At 50.6% G+C, this 17,350-nt stretch overlaps 1 protein-coding gene across 1 annotated transcript in view; it reads right to left on the reverse strand.

The window, feature by feature from the left end:
* The window catches only part of LOC119962312 (TGF-beta receptor type-1-like), a 132,990-nt gene extending 125,411 nt beyond the window's left edge, over nucleotides 1–7,579 (reverse strand). The window contains exon 1 of the mRNA XM_038790296.1: nucleotides 6,931–7,579. Within this exon, the coding sequence (XP_038646224.1) occupies nucleotides 6,931–7,000 (70 nt within the window). The 5' untranslated portion in view covers nucleotides 7,001–7,579. The remainder of the gene's footprint in view (nucleotides 1–6,930) is intronic.
* Nucleotides 7,580–17,350: the final 9,771 nt, after the last annotated feature.

Consider the following 17,350-nt stretch of genomic DNA (forward strand, 5'->3'; position numbering starts at 1 on the left):
GCAGCAAGTGCCCCCAACTGTGGCTCCTCACAGACCGCATGGTTCGGTTGGAGCAGCAGTTGGATGCACTTAGGAGCATGTAGGTGGCGGAAAGCGTCATAGACAGGAGTTATAGAGATGTGGTCACACCCAAGGTGCAGGCAGAGAGATGGGTGACCAGCAATAGGGATAGGCAGTCAGTGCAGGAATCCCCTGTGGTTGATCCTCCTCTCGAATCATTTTGGATACTGTTGGGGGGAATAGCTGATCAGGGGAAAACAGCAGCAGCCAGAGCAGTGGCACTATGGCTGGCTCTGATGTTCAGCAGGAGGGTCAAAGTGCAGAAGAGCAATAGTCATAGGGGACTCTATAGTCAGGGGCACAGATAGGCGCTTCTGTAATGTGAAAGAGACTCCAGGATGGTATGTTGCCTCCCTGGTGCCAGGGTCCAGGATGTCTTCGACCGGGTAGTGGGCATCCTGAAGGGGGAGGGCAAACAGGCAGAGGTCATGGTACATATTGGTACTAACGACATAGGCAGGAAGGGGGATGAGGTCCTGCAGCAGGAGCTCAGGGAGCTGGGTAGAAAGTTAAAAGACAGGACATCTAGGGTTGTCATCACGGGATTACTCCCTGTGCCACGTGCCAGTGAGGCTAGAAATAGGAAGATAGAGCAGCTAAATATGTGGCTAAACAACTGGTGCAGGAGGGAGGGTTTCAGTTATCTGGACCACTGGGAACTCTTCCGGCGCAGGTCTGACCTGTATAAGAAGGACGGGTTGCATCTTTAAACTGGAGAAGCATTAATATCCTGGCCGTGCGATGTGCTAGTGTCACACGGGAGGTTTTAAATTAGTATGGCAGGGGGGTGGGTATCGGAGAAATGGGTCAGAAGGTCAAAGAATTGAATGGGAACTAGGGAATAGGGCCAGTATGACTCTCAAGGAAGAGAAACGGAGATGTTGCTGAAAACAGCGAGATCAGTGCCCTGAAGTGCATATGTTTTAATGTAAGAAGTATAACAGGTAAGCCAGATGAACTTAAAGCTTGGATTAGTGCTTGGAACAATGATATTGTTGCCATTACAGAAACCTGGTTGAGGGAAGGACAGGATTAGCAGTTAAACGTTCCAGGATTTAGATGTTTCAGGCGAGATAGAGGGGGATGTAAAAGGGGTAGAGGAGTTGCGCTACTGGTTTGGGAGAATATCACAGCTGTACTGCGGGAGGACACCTCAGAGGGCAGCGAGGCTATATGGGCAGACATCAGGAATAAGAAGGGTGCAGTCACAATGTTAGGGGTTTACTACACACCTCCTAACAGTCAGTGGGAGATAGAAGAACAGATAGGTAGACAGATTTTGGTAGACATATTTTGAAAAGGAGTAAAAGAAACTGGGTTGTTATGATGGGAGACTTTAACATCCCCAATATTGACTGGGACTCACTTAGTGCTAGGGGCTTGGACGGGGCAGAGTTTGTAAGGAGCATCCAGAAGGGCTTCTTAAAACAAAATGTAGATAGTTCAACTGGGGAAGGGGCTGTACTGCACCTGGTAATGGGGAATGAGCCCAGCCAGGTGGTAGAAGTTTCAGATGGGAGCATTTCGGGAACAGTGACCACATAGAACATAGAACATTGAACAGTACAGCACAGAAGAGGCCCTTCAGCCCTCGATGTTGTGCCGAGCAATGATCACCCTACTCAAACTCACGTATCCACCCTATACCCGTAACCCAACAACCCCCCCTTAACCTTACTTATTTAGGACACTACGGGCAATTTAGCATGGCCAATCCACCTAACCCGCACATCTTTGGACTGTGGGAGGAAACCGGAGCACCCAGAGGAAACCCACGCACACACGGGGAGGACGTGCAGACTCCGCACAGACAGTGACCCAGCCGGGAATTGAACCTGGGACCCTGGAGCTGTGAAGCATTTATGCTAACCACCATGCTACCGTGCTGCCCCCAAATTCCACAATTCAGTAAGTTTTAAAGTGCTGGTGGACAAGGATCAGAGTGGTCCTCAAGTGAATGTGCTAAATTGGGGGAAGGCTAATTATAACAATATTAGGCTGGAACTGAAGATCCTAGATTGGGGGCAGATGTTTGAGGGTAAATCAACATCTGACATGTGGGAGGCTTTCAAATGTCAGTTGAAAGGGATTCAGGACCGGCATGTTCCTGGGAGGAACAAGGATAAATATGGCAAATTTAGGGAACCTTGGATAATGAGAGATATTGTAGACCTCGTCAAAAAGAAAAAGGCGGCATTTGTCAGGGTGAGAAGGCTGGGAAGAGCCGAAGCCTGTGTGGAATATAAGGAACGTAGGAAAGAACTTAAGCAAGGAGTCAGGAGAGCTAAAAGGGTTCATGAAAGTGATTGGCAAATAGGGTTAAGGAAAATCCCAAGGCTTTTTACACGTACATAAAAAGCAAGAGGGTAGCCAGGGAAAGGGTTGGCCCACTGAAGGATAGGCGAGGGAATCTATGTGTGGAGTCAGAGGAAATGGGCGAGGTACTAAATGAATACTTTGCATCAGTATTCACCAAAGAGAAGGAATTGGTGGATGTTGAGTCTGGAGAAGGGTGCGTAGATAGCCTGGGTCACATTGAGATCCAAAAAGAGATGTTGGGCGTCTTGAAAAATGTTAAGGTGGATAAGTCCCCAGGGCTTGACGGGATCTACCCCAGAATACTGCAGGAGGCAAAAGAGGAAATTGCTGAGGCCTTGGCAGAAATCTTTGGAACCTCACTGTCTTCAGATGATGTCCCGGAGGACTGAAGAATAGCCAATGTTGTTCCTTTGTTTAAGAAGGGCAGCAAGGATAATCCAGGGAACTACAGACCGGTGAGCCTTCCATCAGTAGTAGGGGAATTACTAGAGAGAATTCTTCGAGACAGGATTTACACCCATTTGGAAGCAAATGGACGTATTAGCGAGAGGCAGCACGGTTTTGTGAAGGGGAGGTCGTGTCTCACTAACTTGATAGACTTTTTTGCAGTGGTCCCAAAGATGATTGATGCAGGTAGGGCAGTGGATGTTGTCTAAATGGACTTCAGTGAGGCCTTTGACAAGGTCCCTCATGGCAGGCTGGTACAAAGGTGAAGTCACATGGGATCAGAGGTGAGCTGGCAAGTTGGATACAGAACTGGCTAGGTCATAGAAGGCAGAGAGTAGCAATGGAAGGGGGCTTTCCTGATTCGAAGGCTGTGACTAGTGGTGTTCCGTAGGAATAAGCTTTGCACCTTTGCTGGTCGTAGTATATACAAATGATTTGGAGGAAAATGTAACTGGTCTGATTCTAAGTTTGCGAATGACACAAAAGTTGGTGGAATTGCAGATAGCGATGAAGACAGTCAGAGGATACAGCAGGATTTAGATCGTTTGGAGACTTGGGCGGAGAGATGCCAGATGGAGTTTATTCCAAACAAATGTGAGATAATGCATTTTGGAAGGTCTAATACAGGGAGGGAATATACAGTGGATGGTAGAACCCTCAAGAGTATTGACAGTCAGCGAGATCTAGGTGTACAGGTCCACAGGTCACTGAAAGGGACAACACAGGTGGAGAAGGTCGTCAAGAAGGCATACGGCATGCTTGCCTTCATTGGCCGGGGCATTGAGTATAAGAATTGGCAAGTCATGGTGCAGCTGTATAGAACATTAGGCCACACTTGGAGTATAGTGTTCAATTCTGGTCGCCACACTACCAGAAAGATGTGGAGGCTTTAGAGAGGGTGCAGAAGAGATTTACCAGGATGTTGCCAGGTATGAAGGGCATTAGCTATGATGAGAGGTTGAATAAACTTGGTTTGTTCTCCCTGGAACGACAGAGGTTGAGGGGTGACCGAACAAAATTATGAAGGACATAGACAGAGTGGATAGTCAGAGACTTTTTCCCAAGGTAGAGGGGTCAATTACTAGGGGGCATAAGTTTTAAGGTATGAGGGGCAAGGTTTAGAGGAGATGTACTTGCCAAGATTTTTACACAGAGGGCAGTGGATGCCTGGAATTCGCTGCCGGAGGAGGTGGTGGAAGCAGGGATGATAGTGACACTTAAGGGGCATCTTGACAAATATATGGTTAGGCTGGGAATAGAGGGATACAGACCCAGGAAGTGTAGAAGATTTTAGTTTAGATGAGCAGCATGGTCGGCGCAGGTTTAGAGGGCTGAAGGGCCTGTTCCTAAGCTGTACTTTTCATTCTTCTTTGTCCAATGAAGTTATGTTACTGGAAAGAATGCTAGAAGTCGTCAAGTAGTTGAAGGAAGGTTTATTGTGCTACACAACTTAAATGATTGCGTGAGCTCTTACTTACAGAACTGCACTTGTAAAGGTTACACTTCTCTATGCTCTGCAACTAGGCCTGACCACACTAGCAGCCGTGAGCTCACTTCCGTCCCTGTTCTCCTCACCGTCTGTTCAGCCAAAGTGAGGGGGAGGGGAACCCTTTGGTGTCACTCTTATACGTACCCGTGCTGCCCCCAGTGGTATTTCCATTTCCCATCAGCCCCTTCTGTACACACTCAAGTGAGGATCACTACAGAAGTGTGGAAACCGAAAAGAAGGCATACGTTTTTTGACAAAAGTCAAAATAATGTGAGGCTTTCTCACACGATTCAGCTGTTGCATTGCAGAGTAAATTTAAGGAGTGACGGGAGCACAGGGTGTTGCATTGTTCAGTCTTCTTTGTAGCCATATTTGTGGCATTATCGAAGCTCTGCCCATGACAATCATTTTTGATGTCCAAACCTAAATTTGAAATGATATCCAAAACCATTGTTTCCAGGCACACAGAAGTGTGGGATTGTAGCTAGACAGAACAAAGAAATCACTCTGCAACTTCACCATTGCTGGTCATATATCTTAAAACTAATGTTAACTCAGGTCCACATGACTCACATCTGATGATGAATCAACTATTATGGAATAGTATTTGACATCTTTGACTTCATTTAATCCAATGATGTGCGGGTTAAGTGGATTGACTGTGCTAAATTGCCCAAGGATGGACAGGGCAGCCTATGGGGTATAGGGATAGGGCAAGGTGGAAGGGGAAGTGGACATGGGTAGAGTGCCCTTTTGAAGGGACGGTGCAGACTCGATGTGTTGAATGGTCCCCTCCTGCACTTTAGGAATTCTATGATTCTATGATTAGTGAATCAGTTTCTGAGACATTCTGCCATTATAGTGATTAAGTTATCGTAGGTTCTGTGCATTAAAACATGGGGCGGTACCCAGCGGGGCGGGGGGTCCCAGCGGGACGGAGTGTCGTGAACCACTCCGACGTCGGCCCGCCCTAAAGGTGCGGAATCCTCCGCACCTTCAGGGGCTAGGCCGGCGCCGGAGTGGTTTGCGCCCCGCCGGCTGGCGTGGACCTAGTCTAATCTGTGCCGGCGGGACTGACAAAGAACCAGCGGGACTTCGGCCCATCACGGGCCAGAGAATCACCGGGGGGGGAGGCGCTGCGAGCGGCCGCCGACCGACGCGGCGCGATTCCCGCCCCTGCCGAATCTCTGGTGCCGGAGAATTCGGCGGACGGCGGGGGCGGGTTTCACACCGCACCCCACCGATACTCCGACCCGGCCCGTGGGGGGGGGGGGGGGGGGGTGGGGGGGGGGGGGGGGGGGGGTGGGGGGGAGAATCCCGCCCATGGTCTTCCCTGAGCCACAATATTGATAACTTTTCAAATGCTGTTTGAGAAGTTCGTCAAACTCACTGAGATAATCAAGGCAGGCTACAAATTTACCTCTTCGACTTGACACCAATGATTTATCATATCCTCTTCGAGATAATCCCAAGGAAGACAGTGGTTTGACTGTGGTAACAATACAACTCAGCACTTCCTTCTAATATGAACCCTCCTTTTAAAACTGAGCTCATAACTCAGAATCATTTTTTCCAGATAATTTTTTTTATCTTTGGAAAAATGCACACAGCTTTAATATGACTTTTGGAAGTTCCATTTTTTAAATATATTTAGAGTACCCAATTCATTTTTTTTTCCCCAATTATGGGGCAATTTAGCGCGGCCAATCCACCTAGCCTGCACATCTTTGGGTTGTGGGGGCAAAGCCAACGCAAACACGGGGAGAATGTGCAAACTCCACACAGTGACCCAGAGCCAGGATCGAACCTGGGAGGCAACAGGGCTAACACACTGCCCCACCTTGCTGCCTCTTTTGGAAGTTTCACGATCAGCAATGTCGCTACCAACAATTCTCCAGTTAGAGTACCCATCGACAAATTCTTATTTTCCTTTGCTTGAGTCAGGGGATAATTAGCAAACATACAGTAGACTGACTTCGAGGTTTCCAAAAAGATCAACCAATTTCTTCTTTCCAATATGCATTTCTCTTCACCCTCAGAAAATGGGACACATGAAGACTTCTAAACTGCTTTTGGGCTCAAACCTCAACCTCTTTTCCCAAATTTTCCATGTTGCCTATGTTCTCTGGTCTATTTATTATCAAGTATTCAAGCATACCCATTGGACAGATTTTGGCCATAAAGCAATGTCTTCAGGGTAGGTTTCTTCCCTCACTTCAGAATCAGAAGTAAAATGAGCTTGAGCAGTACCTTGTCATAGAATCATAGAATCCCTACATTGCAGAAGGAGGCTATTCGGCCCATCGAGTCTGCACCACGCTTGTGAGTGGCGTGGGTGCCGGGGGGTGGGGGGGCAGTCTTTGGAAATTGTGCAAAGATTTGGTGTGAGGGTCAGCTGGAGTTCTCTGCAAAAATCTTACCAGAGTAACTGGCTGCTAGCAATCATTTTGGGGAAAGCTGTGGTGTGAACGGATGGTCAGAGCAAGCCTGACACTGCAATCGATCAAAGGGAGAAACGGCGGACACCAAAAAAGGCAGTAAATTCAAAATGCTAAAGCAACAAGAAGAAAGAAGATGTTGGTTGCTGCCCAGCCCTCTCACTCAGCCTTGCTGACCTGTAACTCTGGTGATGTCGCCCCGCTCCAGCTGGCCTCTGCTCCCGAGACACAACGTCGGCTCTTGCATGGCCTTCTTTGCACCTCCCAACTGTTGCTCTACGCACCTCTTGGCTCTCACTCGGGTGGCTGAGTCAGAGCCTCAACCCTCAATGACCGGGTGTTCTTCTGGCTGGCTGCTGCTGCCAGCTAGCTGGTCTGGTAGCCTCCGTTCTTTTTGGTTAGTTGGTTGCCTGCCCTTCCTCCCTCCCTCCCGCTCAGCTCTGGCCTGCAGGTCAAGAGTCACCCTACTGCTCCCCTTCAGCAGCCATTTGCCAGCACCTCCTCCTTGTCTCGCTGAAGGCTTCACAGGCTCACACCCTGATGTTCGGTCAGTGAGCTCACTTTTGCTTCAGGCCGCCCACCAGACTGAGTGCCAGGAAACTGGTTGCTGCTTTGCACGTTCACTCAATGAAAGTTCAGAAACTTCACACCAATTTAGGAGCTCCGTGTCTGAACTGCTCTCGGTCTCCACACCTCTCAACGACTGGCAAACTGTTTTCCCATTCTAAAAGCGAGTCCCCCAATCAAACCCCAGAGTTATTCAGTATTGCCTGCTGATAGGCGCAAAATCTCATGGGCTCCCACCTTGCAGCACTGTGCGTTTCATCGAAAGTCCACCTCTGGGTTTACGTTTAGTGGGGTGGTAGGCGGAGTCTCATGGATGATCAGGGGGTGGAGCAATATCCGTGGTGGGATTGTGGGAGGTCAGTACAATAGTTGCCTTGAAGCCAGAAGTGGTTTTAATTCTTGTACGTTTTCCTGGATAACTATTCATTCATGGGACATGGGTATCACAGGCTGTGCCGGCATTTATTGCCCATCCCTAATTGCCAAAGTTTGAGGTCAGGAACCAACCGACTCAAGAACAGCTTCTTCCCTACTGCCATCAGACTTTTGAAAGGACCTACCTCATCTTAAGTTGATCTTTTCTGTCCACCTTGCTATAACTTTTCCAACTTCTTCCATTGGGCAGGAGATTCAGAAGTCTGAGAACACGCACGAACAGACTCAAAAACAGCTTCTTCCCCACTGTCACCAGACTCCTAAATGACCCTCTTATTGACTGACCTCATTAACACTACACCCTGTATGCTTCAACCGATGCCAATGCTTATGTAGTTACACTGTATATCTTGTGTTGCCCTATTATGAATTCTCATGTATTTTCTTGAATTTTGTTTAATTCCCTTTTCTTCCATGTACTGAATGATCTGTTCAGCGGCTTGCAGAAAAATACTTTTCACTGTACCTCGGTACACGTGACAATAAACAAATCCAATCCAATCCAATAACTGTAACATTATGGGCGGGATTCTCTGATCCCCCGCTGGGTCAGAGAATCGCCAGGGGACGGCATGAATCCCGGCCCCACCGGCTGCCGAATGCTCCGGCGCCGGGGATTTGGCGGGGGCAGGAATCGCGGCGCACCGGTCGGCGGCTGCTGGCAGCGGGCCCCCCCAGCGATTCTCCGGCCCGTAATAGGCCAAGTGGCCACCCGTTTTCGGCGGGTCCCACCGGCGTATGTTACGACAGGTGCCTACCGGCGGGTCCTGGCTCCGCAGTCTGCCTCCGGGGTCCTTGGGGGGGGGGGGGGGGGGGGGGGGGAGACCTGGCCTCGGGGGGTGCCCCCATGGTGGCCTCGACAGCAATCGGAGCCCATGAATCCACAGGCGGGCCTGTGCTGTGGGGGCAATCTATTCCGCCGCGCGGGCTGTGTACCGGTCCGCGATGGCCGGCGCGGAGATGAACCCCCTGCGCATGCGCTGGGATGACGCTAGTACACGCTGGTGCTCCCGCGCATGCGCCAACTCGCGCTGGCCGGTGGAGGCCCTTCGGCGCCAGTTGGAGTGGCACTAAGCCGCTTCCGCGCCAGCCGCCAGCCTAGCTGCTGAAGGTGCGGAGGATTCCACACCTTCGGGGCGGCCAGACGCCGAGTGGTTCACGCCATTCCTTCGCGCCGGAATTGCCCGCCCCGCCGGTTTCCGAATAATCCCGCCCTACATTCTGCAGTCTCTCATTCCTTCCCTATGTAAGGTATGCATTGTTTGTATAGCATGCAAGAAATAATACTTTTCACTGTATACTAATACATGTGAATAATAAATCAAATCAAATCAAATCAATTGCTCTTGGGGGTGGAGACGTTAAGAGTCAAACACATTGCTGCGGGTCTGGAGTCACATATAGGGCAGACCAAATAAGGATGGAAGATTTTCTTCCCTCAAGGACATTAGTGAATTGGACATTAATGTAAGACAGTCAGAACCATTCAACATTTGCAATTTAAATTGTATTTTCATAGTTTCCAGTGCCCAAAGGAAGTTCGAGCTTCCTGGTCGAGTGCAGCAACAAATACAAAAGAAAAGAGAGCCTACAACTCCTACGATGAACAAAAAGGGCCCAAGATGGAGGCCAAAGAACAAAGGGGGGTTAGTGGAAGGCCAATGAAAGGGGAACATGTAAATTGTACATTCAAACTGTCTTGTCCATCTATTGTACAGTGTACAGATGTAAAAATTCAATAAAAATATATATTTTTAAAACTAGCAGGAAGGAAACAAGCAAATACTTACACATGTCATACTGAATAAGAGGCATATTTTACTTTTTTTTTAAAATCTTTTTATTGGCATTTCCCATATTTATAAACAGTTGTGTATATATATGCATCACATTTTTCTCATCCACGCTAATTTCCTTTATTATACAGAGAGGTTTAATTTGTCCTTCATTTAACTGATCCTATGTGCCTTTCATTGCCCTCTGGGTCGGTCTATGGTTCCTCCCCCTTCCCCGTTATCCCCCCCTCCCTGACCCCCAACCCCCGGGTTACGCTGTCTTTTGGTACCTCATCTATCTTGGGTGTTTTTAAAAACTTCTTATTAGGTTCCTCCTTGTTGCTGGCCTCGAACAGGTTTTGGAACAGACCAACAAACTGCCCCCAAGTATCCAGGAAGCCTTCCTTTGACCCTCGGGTGGCGTACTTAATCTTCTCCAGGTGGAGAAATTCCGAGAGGTCAGCGAGCCAGTCTGCAGCTTTGGGCGGTGTAGCTGATCGCCAGCCGAGCAGGATTCTCCGGCGTGCGATTAGGGAAGCGAAAGCGAAGGCGTTGGCCCCCTTCTCCATGTGTAACTCTGGCTGCTCCGATACACCGAAGATTGCCACTATTGGGCATGGCTTCACCCTCACCCCCACAACCTTGGACATTGCCTCGGAGAAGGCTGTCCAGAACCCAGCAAGCTCGGGGCAAGCCCAAAACATGTGGGTATGGTTGGCCGGGCCCCTCTGACACCGCTCACATTTGTCCTCCACTTCCAGGAACAACCTGCTGATTCGGGTTCTGGTCAGGCGCGCACTGTGCATCACTTTGAGCTGCATTGGGCTTGGCCTTGCGCAGGAGGAGGTGGAGTTCACCCTGCTCAGTGCTTCGCTTCAGAGTCCCCATCCTACCTCCGTCCCCAGTTTGTCCTCCCATCTCGCCCAGTGGTGTTGGGGCTCTGTCCAGTAGCTATCCATATATTTTCCCACATAGCCCCCCTTCTCGTTGTTTGTACCTATCAGGTCTTCTAGTAGTGTGGTTTCTGGGGCCCTGGGGTACCCCACTGTCTCTTTGCGGAGGAAGTGTTTTATTTGGCATATTTTATTTATGCCGGAATCAGGCATTCGTCTCTTTGCATATGCAAATAAAGCCTTAAAGCCTACTTCAGATCCTTAGCCTGACATTGGTTTGCAAGCACGAGCTACCTCAGGGAAAACCACCCCTAAATATTACATAAATATTTTGAAAAATTAAGTATTGCCACAAGCACTAACACATCAAGATCTGAGACTTCTGACCTCTAGGCCAGGGTCTTGATCCCTGTCCCCAGTGGATCTCCCCTGTTAAGGAGCAGAAGGATTACCTGCAAGCAAGCAGCAAGTAGCCAGGAAAGGTGTTCATGACAAATTAAGGAAAATTATCAGAGGCCGACTGGCATGCGGACAGGCCAACTTCCTGGGTAGCCTCCCAACAGCAAAATGAGGTGGAGAGGCTGTACTCTAAAAAAGGCTTTGAGCTCCTCCCATTCGCCTGGTCACAGCTGCAGCTGGGGACTGTTATGGAGGAGTAGCCCTTCCATGAAGATGGCCTGACAGATGTGTCCATTTTTTAAATTGAAAAATGTTAAGGGAGTGCCTTAAGATGGATGCACCCTCATTATAGAATCCTGATAATGCAGAAAGAGGCCAATCAGCCCATTGAGTCTGCACCAACCCTCTGAAAGGGCACCTTATGTAGAGTCAGGCCCCCATCCTACCCCCGTAACCCCACCTAACATTTTGTACTCAATGGGGCAATTTAGCATGGCCAATCCACCAAACCTGCACATTGTTGCATTGTGGGAAGAAACCAGAGCACCTGGAGGAAAACCACGCAGGCTGTGGCGCTAACAATTGCACACAAAAGACTCGATGAGGTACAAGAGAGGCTTTATTACAGTGAGTTGCTATTCCTCTGGCTGCAGCTGTAGAATGGTATCTCAGGGAAACTTATGCATATTTATACTGCTCTCTGGGGGCGGAGCTAGCCGGCAGGGGCTTACCAGCAAACCTGTAATACAGGTACTGTCATACATCCCCTAATGCAAGCATACATATATATACAGTGGTAGAGATCACCACACAGGCACAGGGAGAAAGTGCAAACTCCCCACAGACAGTCACCCAAGGCTGGAATTGAACCTGGGTCCCTGGTGCTGTGAGACAGCAGTGCTAACCACTGAGCCAGCATGCCGCCCTCCCTCTCTCTCACTTACCCCTTACCCGAAAAGACAGCTGCAGTTTGTTTCAGCTGGAGAGCCGCTTTGGTAAATACAGGGAACAGTGCTGCAGGGTGAATGTTCCCCACACATGATCCCCATTTGACTCTGGTGTCCTATTCTTGACTCATTGCAGCTTGCGTTGTCATCCTTGGAGATCCTTGGAGGCCTACCGACTGAACTGGCTTGGGACAATTCACACCTCTTTAACCTGGAGTTACCTCTCTCTCTGCATCTTTGATGATTTGATTGCCTGCAGGTGCTCGCATTCCGGGGCATCTCTGACTGTGTCTATATAAACATTTCTGGAACAAGCCTTTCCATTCACCTGAAGAAGGAGCCGTGCTCCGAAAGCTCGTGTTTGAAACAAACCTGTTGGACTTTAACCTGGTGTTGTAAGACTTCTTACTATCCTTGGAGATGACAGTGGAATCTTATGGTACAGGCAATGAATCTCGTTCTGCAGAGATTTCTTTCAAATCCTTTGCTCCTGAATAAATCCACCTTACTCTATCCAGGCTAATTGGCTTTCATCTCACCTACCTGTTGACTGTAAAATCTATTAAAGTCTGCCTGTAACTGGCAGGTGCAACTATACAATCTGACGTACATAACATCTCCTTATTTCTCTGTTACAGGCACTTCCTTACCTTTTATAGACCCACCTGATACATCCTTAGGCAAAGACAACTTTAAAAAATGAAAAGGAAAGCATATCCATAAAAACCCTTGATTTTCAAAGACACTTGCTTCCAGCAAATAGACTAATCTGAATGACATGCTGAATATCAGAAGATTTTACCTCTTTCGTGTAGATCACCTCAATCAATTAACCATGGTGATCTCAGGGTGCTGGTGGTGATTCACTTCACTTAACTTCTCAGATTTAGTATGAAAATCTGGCATGGTATTTTCTAGTTTTAAAGGAGCTATCTCACGATCTGTGGCCTTAAAGTTATATTTCTCCAATTTCTGGGAAAATTCTTTTCTTTTGCAGGCTCTCACTTTTAGCTCTTTGGTGTCCCACAGTTCCATCTGGCAACTGATTCCGTTTTGAGGACACCCCCAAAGGCAATTTTCAGGGCATTGTGTTTACCTTCTGATGCACTATGAATTGTACACGAGACGAGGATGAGATCCAAACGATAGGCTTTAACGCACCAGATATGTGCCCGGCAGCAGACGGACAGAAGAAAGGCCGACTGCCGGACAGTACGGGTTCTTATACCCCACCTCGTAGGCGGAGCTACCTACCTGTCAGCCAATCGGCTGAGAGGCATATGACTTACCCAGCCAAAAGGCAGAGAGGCACATGACTTACCCGGGCCAATGGGCAGCGAGTCTTCTGCACCAATAGCAGCTCGCTTCCAAGGTACCGTAATATCCCTAGTCATACTACCACATTCACCCCTTGTTGAAAAAGAAGCGGGGGGAGGAACATGGGGGGGCGTGTCCCGTGGGTACGTGATACAGGTAGTATGACTAGAGATGTTTAGGTCGTACCGTTGCATCTATGGCTGCCCACTGACCTGCAACTAGTGTGTAATAGAAAACAGTAACTATGTACAGTGTATAAAGGGGGGGGGGAAATGGGGGAACAGGCAAGGAACACACAAGAAAACACAAGAGTCCATCTGTAGGCAGAAGTCCACCAGTACATCACATCGATTCAATCAGTCGGGTGAGCGCCTTCGATGTCCTGCTTGACCAGCGCAGCGGTGCCGGCGATGTCAGAGCGGTGGTCGTCCGTGACTCCGGGAGCAATGGTATTGTTCCTTTGTCCGTACCCCTGGTCGGAGCTAGCGGGGGCCAGGCCGGGGGAGGGGATTCTTGTCCGCTGGGCCGTGGGGGCGCCGGTGGGGCCGGGGGGAGGGGTGCTGGGGGCAGTTGGGATTGGAGGAGGGGTGCTGCTGCTGGGGGGTGTGGCCGAGATCCTGCGGGTGCCAGGTCCTGAAGGGAGACCGTGTCCTGTCAGCCGTCGGGATACTCCACGTACACGTATTGCGGGTTCGCGTGGAGTAGCTGGACTCTTTCGACCAACAGACCCGTGACTTATGCACCCGCACGTGCTTCCGGAGCAGAATGGGCCCGGGGTAGCCAGCCAGGTCGGGAGCGGGGTCCCTGAGGAAGACTCCCTGGGAAAAACAAGAAGACGTTCGTGGCGGTACATGTGTAGGGCTTTGATAACGGTGGTCGTGGTCATGTAGAGGGAAATCGGAGTAGTCGTCAATCACGTTGAGGAAATATGTGTTGCGGTTGTTGGAGGGGAGGGGACCTTTGAAGTCCATGGTGAGACGTTCAAAGGGACGGGAAGCCTTTATAAGATGCGCTTGTTCAGGGCGGTAGAAGTGCAGCTTGCACTCCGTGCAGATGTGACATTCCCTGGTCATTGTCCTGACCTCCCTGATGGAGTAGGGCAGGTTGCGGGTCTTTATGAAATGGAAAAAACGGGTCACCCCCGGGTGGCAGAAGTTCGCGTGGCGGGTTCGGAGGCGGTCCACTTGCGCGTTGGCACAGGTGCCGTGGGACAGGGCATCGGGAGGCTCGTTCAGCTTCCCAGGACGATACAAGATATCGTAGTTGTACGCGGACAACTCAATCTTCCACCGCAAGATCTCATCGTTCTTTATCTTGCCCTTCTGTGCATTATCGAACATGAAGGCCACTGATCTTTGGTCTATGAGGAGGGTGAACCTGCCGGCCAGATAGTGCCTCCAATGTCGCACAGCTTCAACTATGGCCTGTGCTTCCTTTTCGACCGAGGAGTGGCGGATTTCAGAAGCGTGGAGGGTACGGGAGAAGAAAGCCACGGGTCTGCCCACCAGAGCTACATCGGACGCGTCGCTCTCGACTTGGAAAGGGAGGGACTCACCGATAGCGCGCATCGTGGCCTTTGCAATGTCTGCTTTGATGCTGCTAAAGACCTGGCGGGCCTCCATCGAAAGGGGAAAGGTGGTGGACTGGATAAGTGGGTGGGCTTTGTCAGCGTAATTCGGGACCCTCTGGGCGTAATAGGAAAAGAAACCCAAACAGCACTTGAGGGCTTTGAGGGAGTTGGGGAGGGGAAGCTCCATTAGGGGGCGCATGCGCTCGGGGTCGGTGCCTATCACTCCGTTACGCACTACGTAGCCGAGGATGGCTAGACGGTCGGTGCTAAACACGCACTTATCTTTATTGTAGGTTAGATTAAGGAATTTTGCGGAACGGAGGAATTTGCGGAGGTAGGTGTCATGGTCCTGCTGGTCGTGGCCGCAGATGGTGACATTGTCGAGATACGGGAAGGTTGCCCGTAAACCGGATTGGTCGACCATTCGGTCCATCTCCCTTTCGAAGGCCAAGACCCCATTTGTGACACCGAAAGGAACCCTTAAAAAGTGGTAGAGCTGCCCGTCCGCCTCGGACGCAGTGTACGTTCAGTCACACGCGCGGATGGGAAGCTGGTGGTGGGCGGACTTGAGGTCCACCGTGGAGAAGACCTTGTACTGCGCGATCCTGTTGACCAGGTCGGAGATACGTGGGAGAGGGTACACGTCCAGCTGCGTAAATCTGTTGATGGTCTGGCTATAGTCTATGACCATCCGATTTTTCTCCCTGGTCTTAACCACCGGCACTTGTACTCGCCTCGAGAACCCCCTCCTTTAGAAGCCTTTGGACTTCGGACCTGATGAAGGTCTGGTCCTGGGTACTGTACCATCTGCTCCTGGTGGCGACAGGTTTCCAATCCAGGTGAGGTTTGCAAACAAGGATGGGGGGTCGACCTTGAGGGAGGCAAGGCTGCAGACAGTAAGGGGGGGGCATAGGGCCGCCAAATTTGAATGTTAAACTCTGGAGGTTGCACTGGAAATCTAACCCCAGGAGTGCTGCCGCGCAGAGGCGGGGGAGGACGAAGAGCTTATAATTTTTAAGTACCCTCCCCTGGACCGTGAGGTCCGCTACGCAGCACCCTGTGATCTAGACAGAGTGCGAATCGGAGCCCAGAGCAATTCTTTGTTTTACCGGGTAAACGGGAAGTGCGCAGCGTCTTACTGTGGCGGGGTGGACGAAACTCTCTGTGCTCCCGGAGTCCAGCAGGCAGCTCGTCTCATGGCCGTTGAGGAGGATCTTCGTGGTCGCCGTGGACAGCGTGTGGGGCTGTGACTGATCCAACGTTACTGAGGCGAGTCGCGGCAGGAACTCCGAGTCGTCATCCGGCAGCGAGTGGTCACTTGCGGGGTCCTCGGTGCCGATCCAAGATGGCAGCCCCCGTCGGCCGCACATGGTGGGGGGTGAACAAGATGGCGGCGCCCGGGGGTCGCACGTGGAGTCAGGGGCCCAAAGCGGCGGCGCCCGGGGATCGCAAGTGGCATCGGGGGCCCAAAATGGCGGTGTCCGGGGATCACTCGTGGCGGTGATGGGTGGGGGCAACGAGGTCCACGGGCCGCATGGGGTCCTTGAAGAGCACGGGGGGGGGGGGGGACCCGCGTCACTGCTCGGGACTGCAGCAACCGCCTTTGACTGGCAAACAGCCACATAATGGCCCTTTTTGCCGCAGCCTTTACAGGTTGCAATGCGGGCCGGGCAGCGCTGGTGGGGATGCTTGGCCTGGCCGCAAAAGTAGCAGCGGGGCCCTGTGGGTTTATCAGGGCGCCCTGCGGCGCAGGCCTGGGGGGGGGTCGGAGTCTGCAGGAGTGAGAGGGGTCACGTTCCATGCTGCCCAGGGGGCCGCCGCGCGGTCGGGAGCGTACGCGCGGGCGTTGCGGTTAGCGACATCTAAAGAGGATGCGAGGGCCTGTGCCTTGGCGAGGCTTAAGGTGTCGACTGCCGGACAGTACGGGTTCCTATACTCCACCTCGTAAGCGGAGCTACCTACCTCTCAGCCAATCGGCTGAGAGGCACATGACTTCCGCAGCCAATCAGCAGAGAGGCACATGACTTACCCCTGCCAATGGGCAGCGAGTCTTCTGCACCAATAGCAGCTCGCTTCCAAGGTACCATAATATCCCTAGTCATACTACCTCACCTTCATCCTCCAGTCCTCTTCCCAGTTTACACCCTTCATCAGCATCTCTTTGGAAGAGATACCGTTAACTCCCAATATTGAAAGATGTTCTGGTCAAGCCAATATGGAAAATAAATTGTGGCACAACAACATCGACACGCAGCACAGTTTGAAAGAGATGCATCATTAATACAAACTCACATACAAAATCAAACGCTGCATTGTGACAACCCTCACCAGGACCATAGGGGAAAATAACTGATGGATCTTTCCGCGGGCTTCGGAGAATACGAGTTCCTGTGCTGAGTGGGCAGAGACCCGCACAGCTGGGGCTCAATAGCGGGATCTTTAATTGTAGCTCCCAGACCGGCAGTTCCGATAATCTTGGGCTGGGATGTTTGTTTTGTATTGTGTGCCATGGTAGCGGCTTTATTTTCAGTTTAAAATGAACCAGTTAGGCACGTCCTGGAATTATTACATGTACGACTACATGGACGTTTATTAGTAGCTACTGGGATCTTTATAGAATCCAATGAATAACAAACTGCCAACTCCTTCAGCAAAATAAATGGGAGGAAAATCAGACCCAAATCATTGATGACA

This window comes from Scyliorhinus canicula, chromosome 2 (assembly GCF_902713615.1).
Source record: "Scyliorhinus canicula chromosome 2, sScyCan1.1, whole genome shotgun sequence".
Taxonomy (NCBI): domain Eukaryota; kingdom Metazoa; phylum Chordata; class Chondrichthyes; order Carcharhiniformes; family Scyliorhinidae; genus Scyliorhinus; species Scyliorhinus canicula.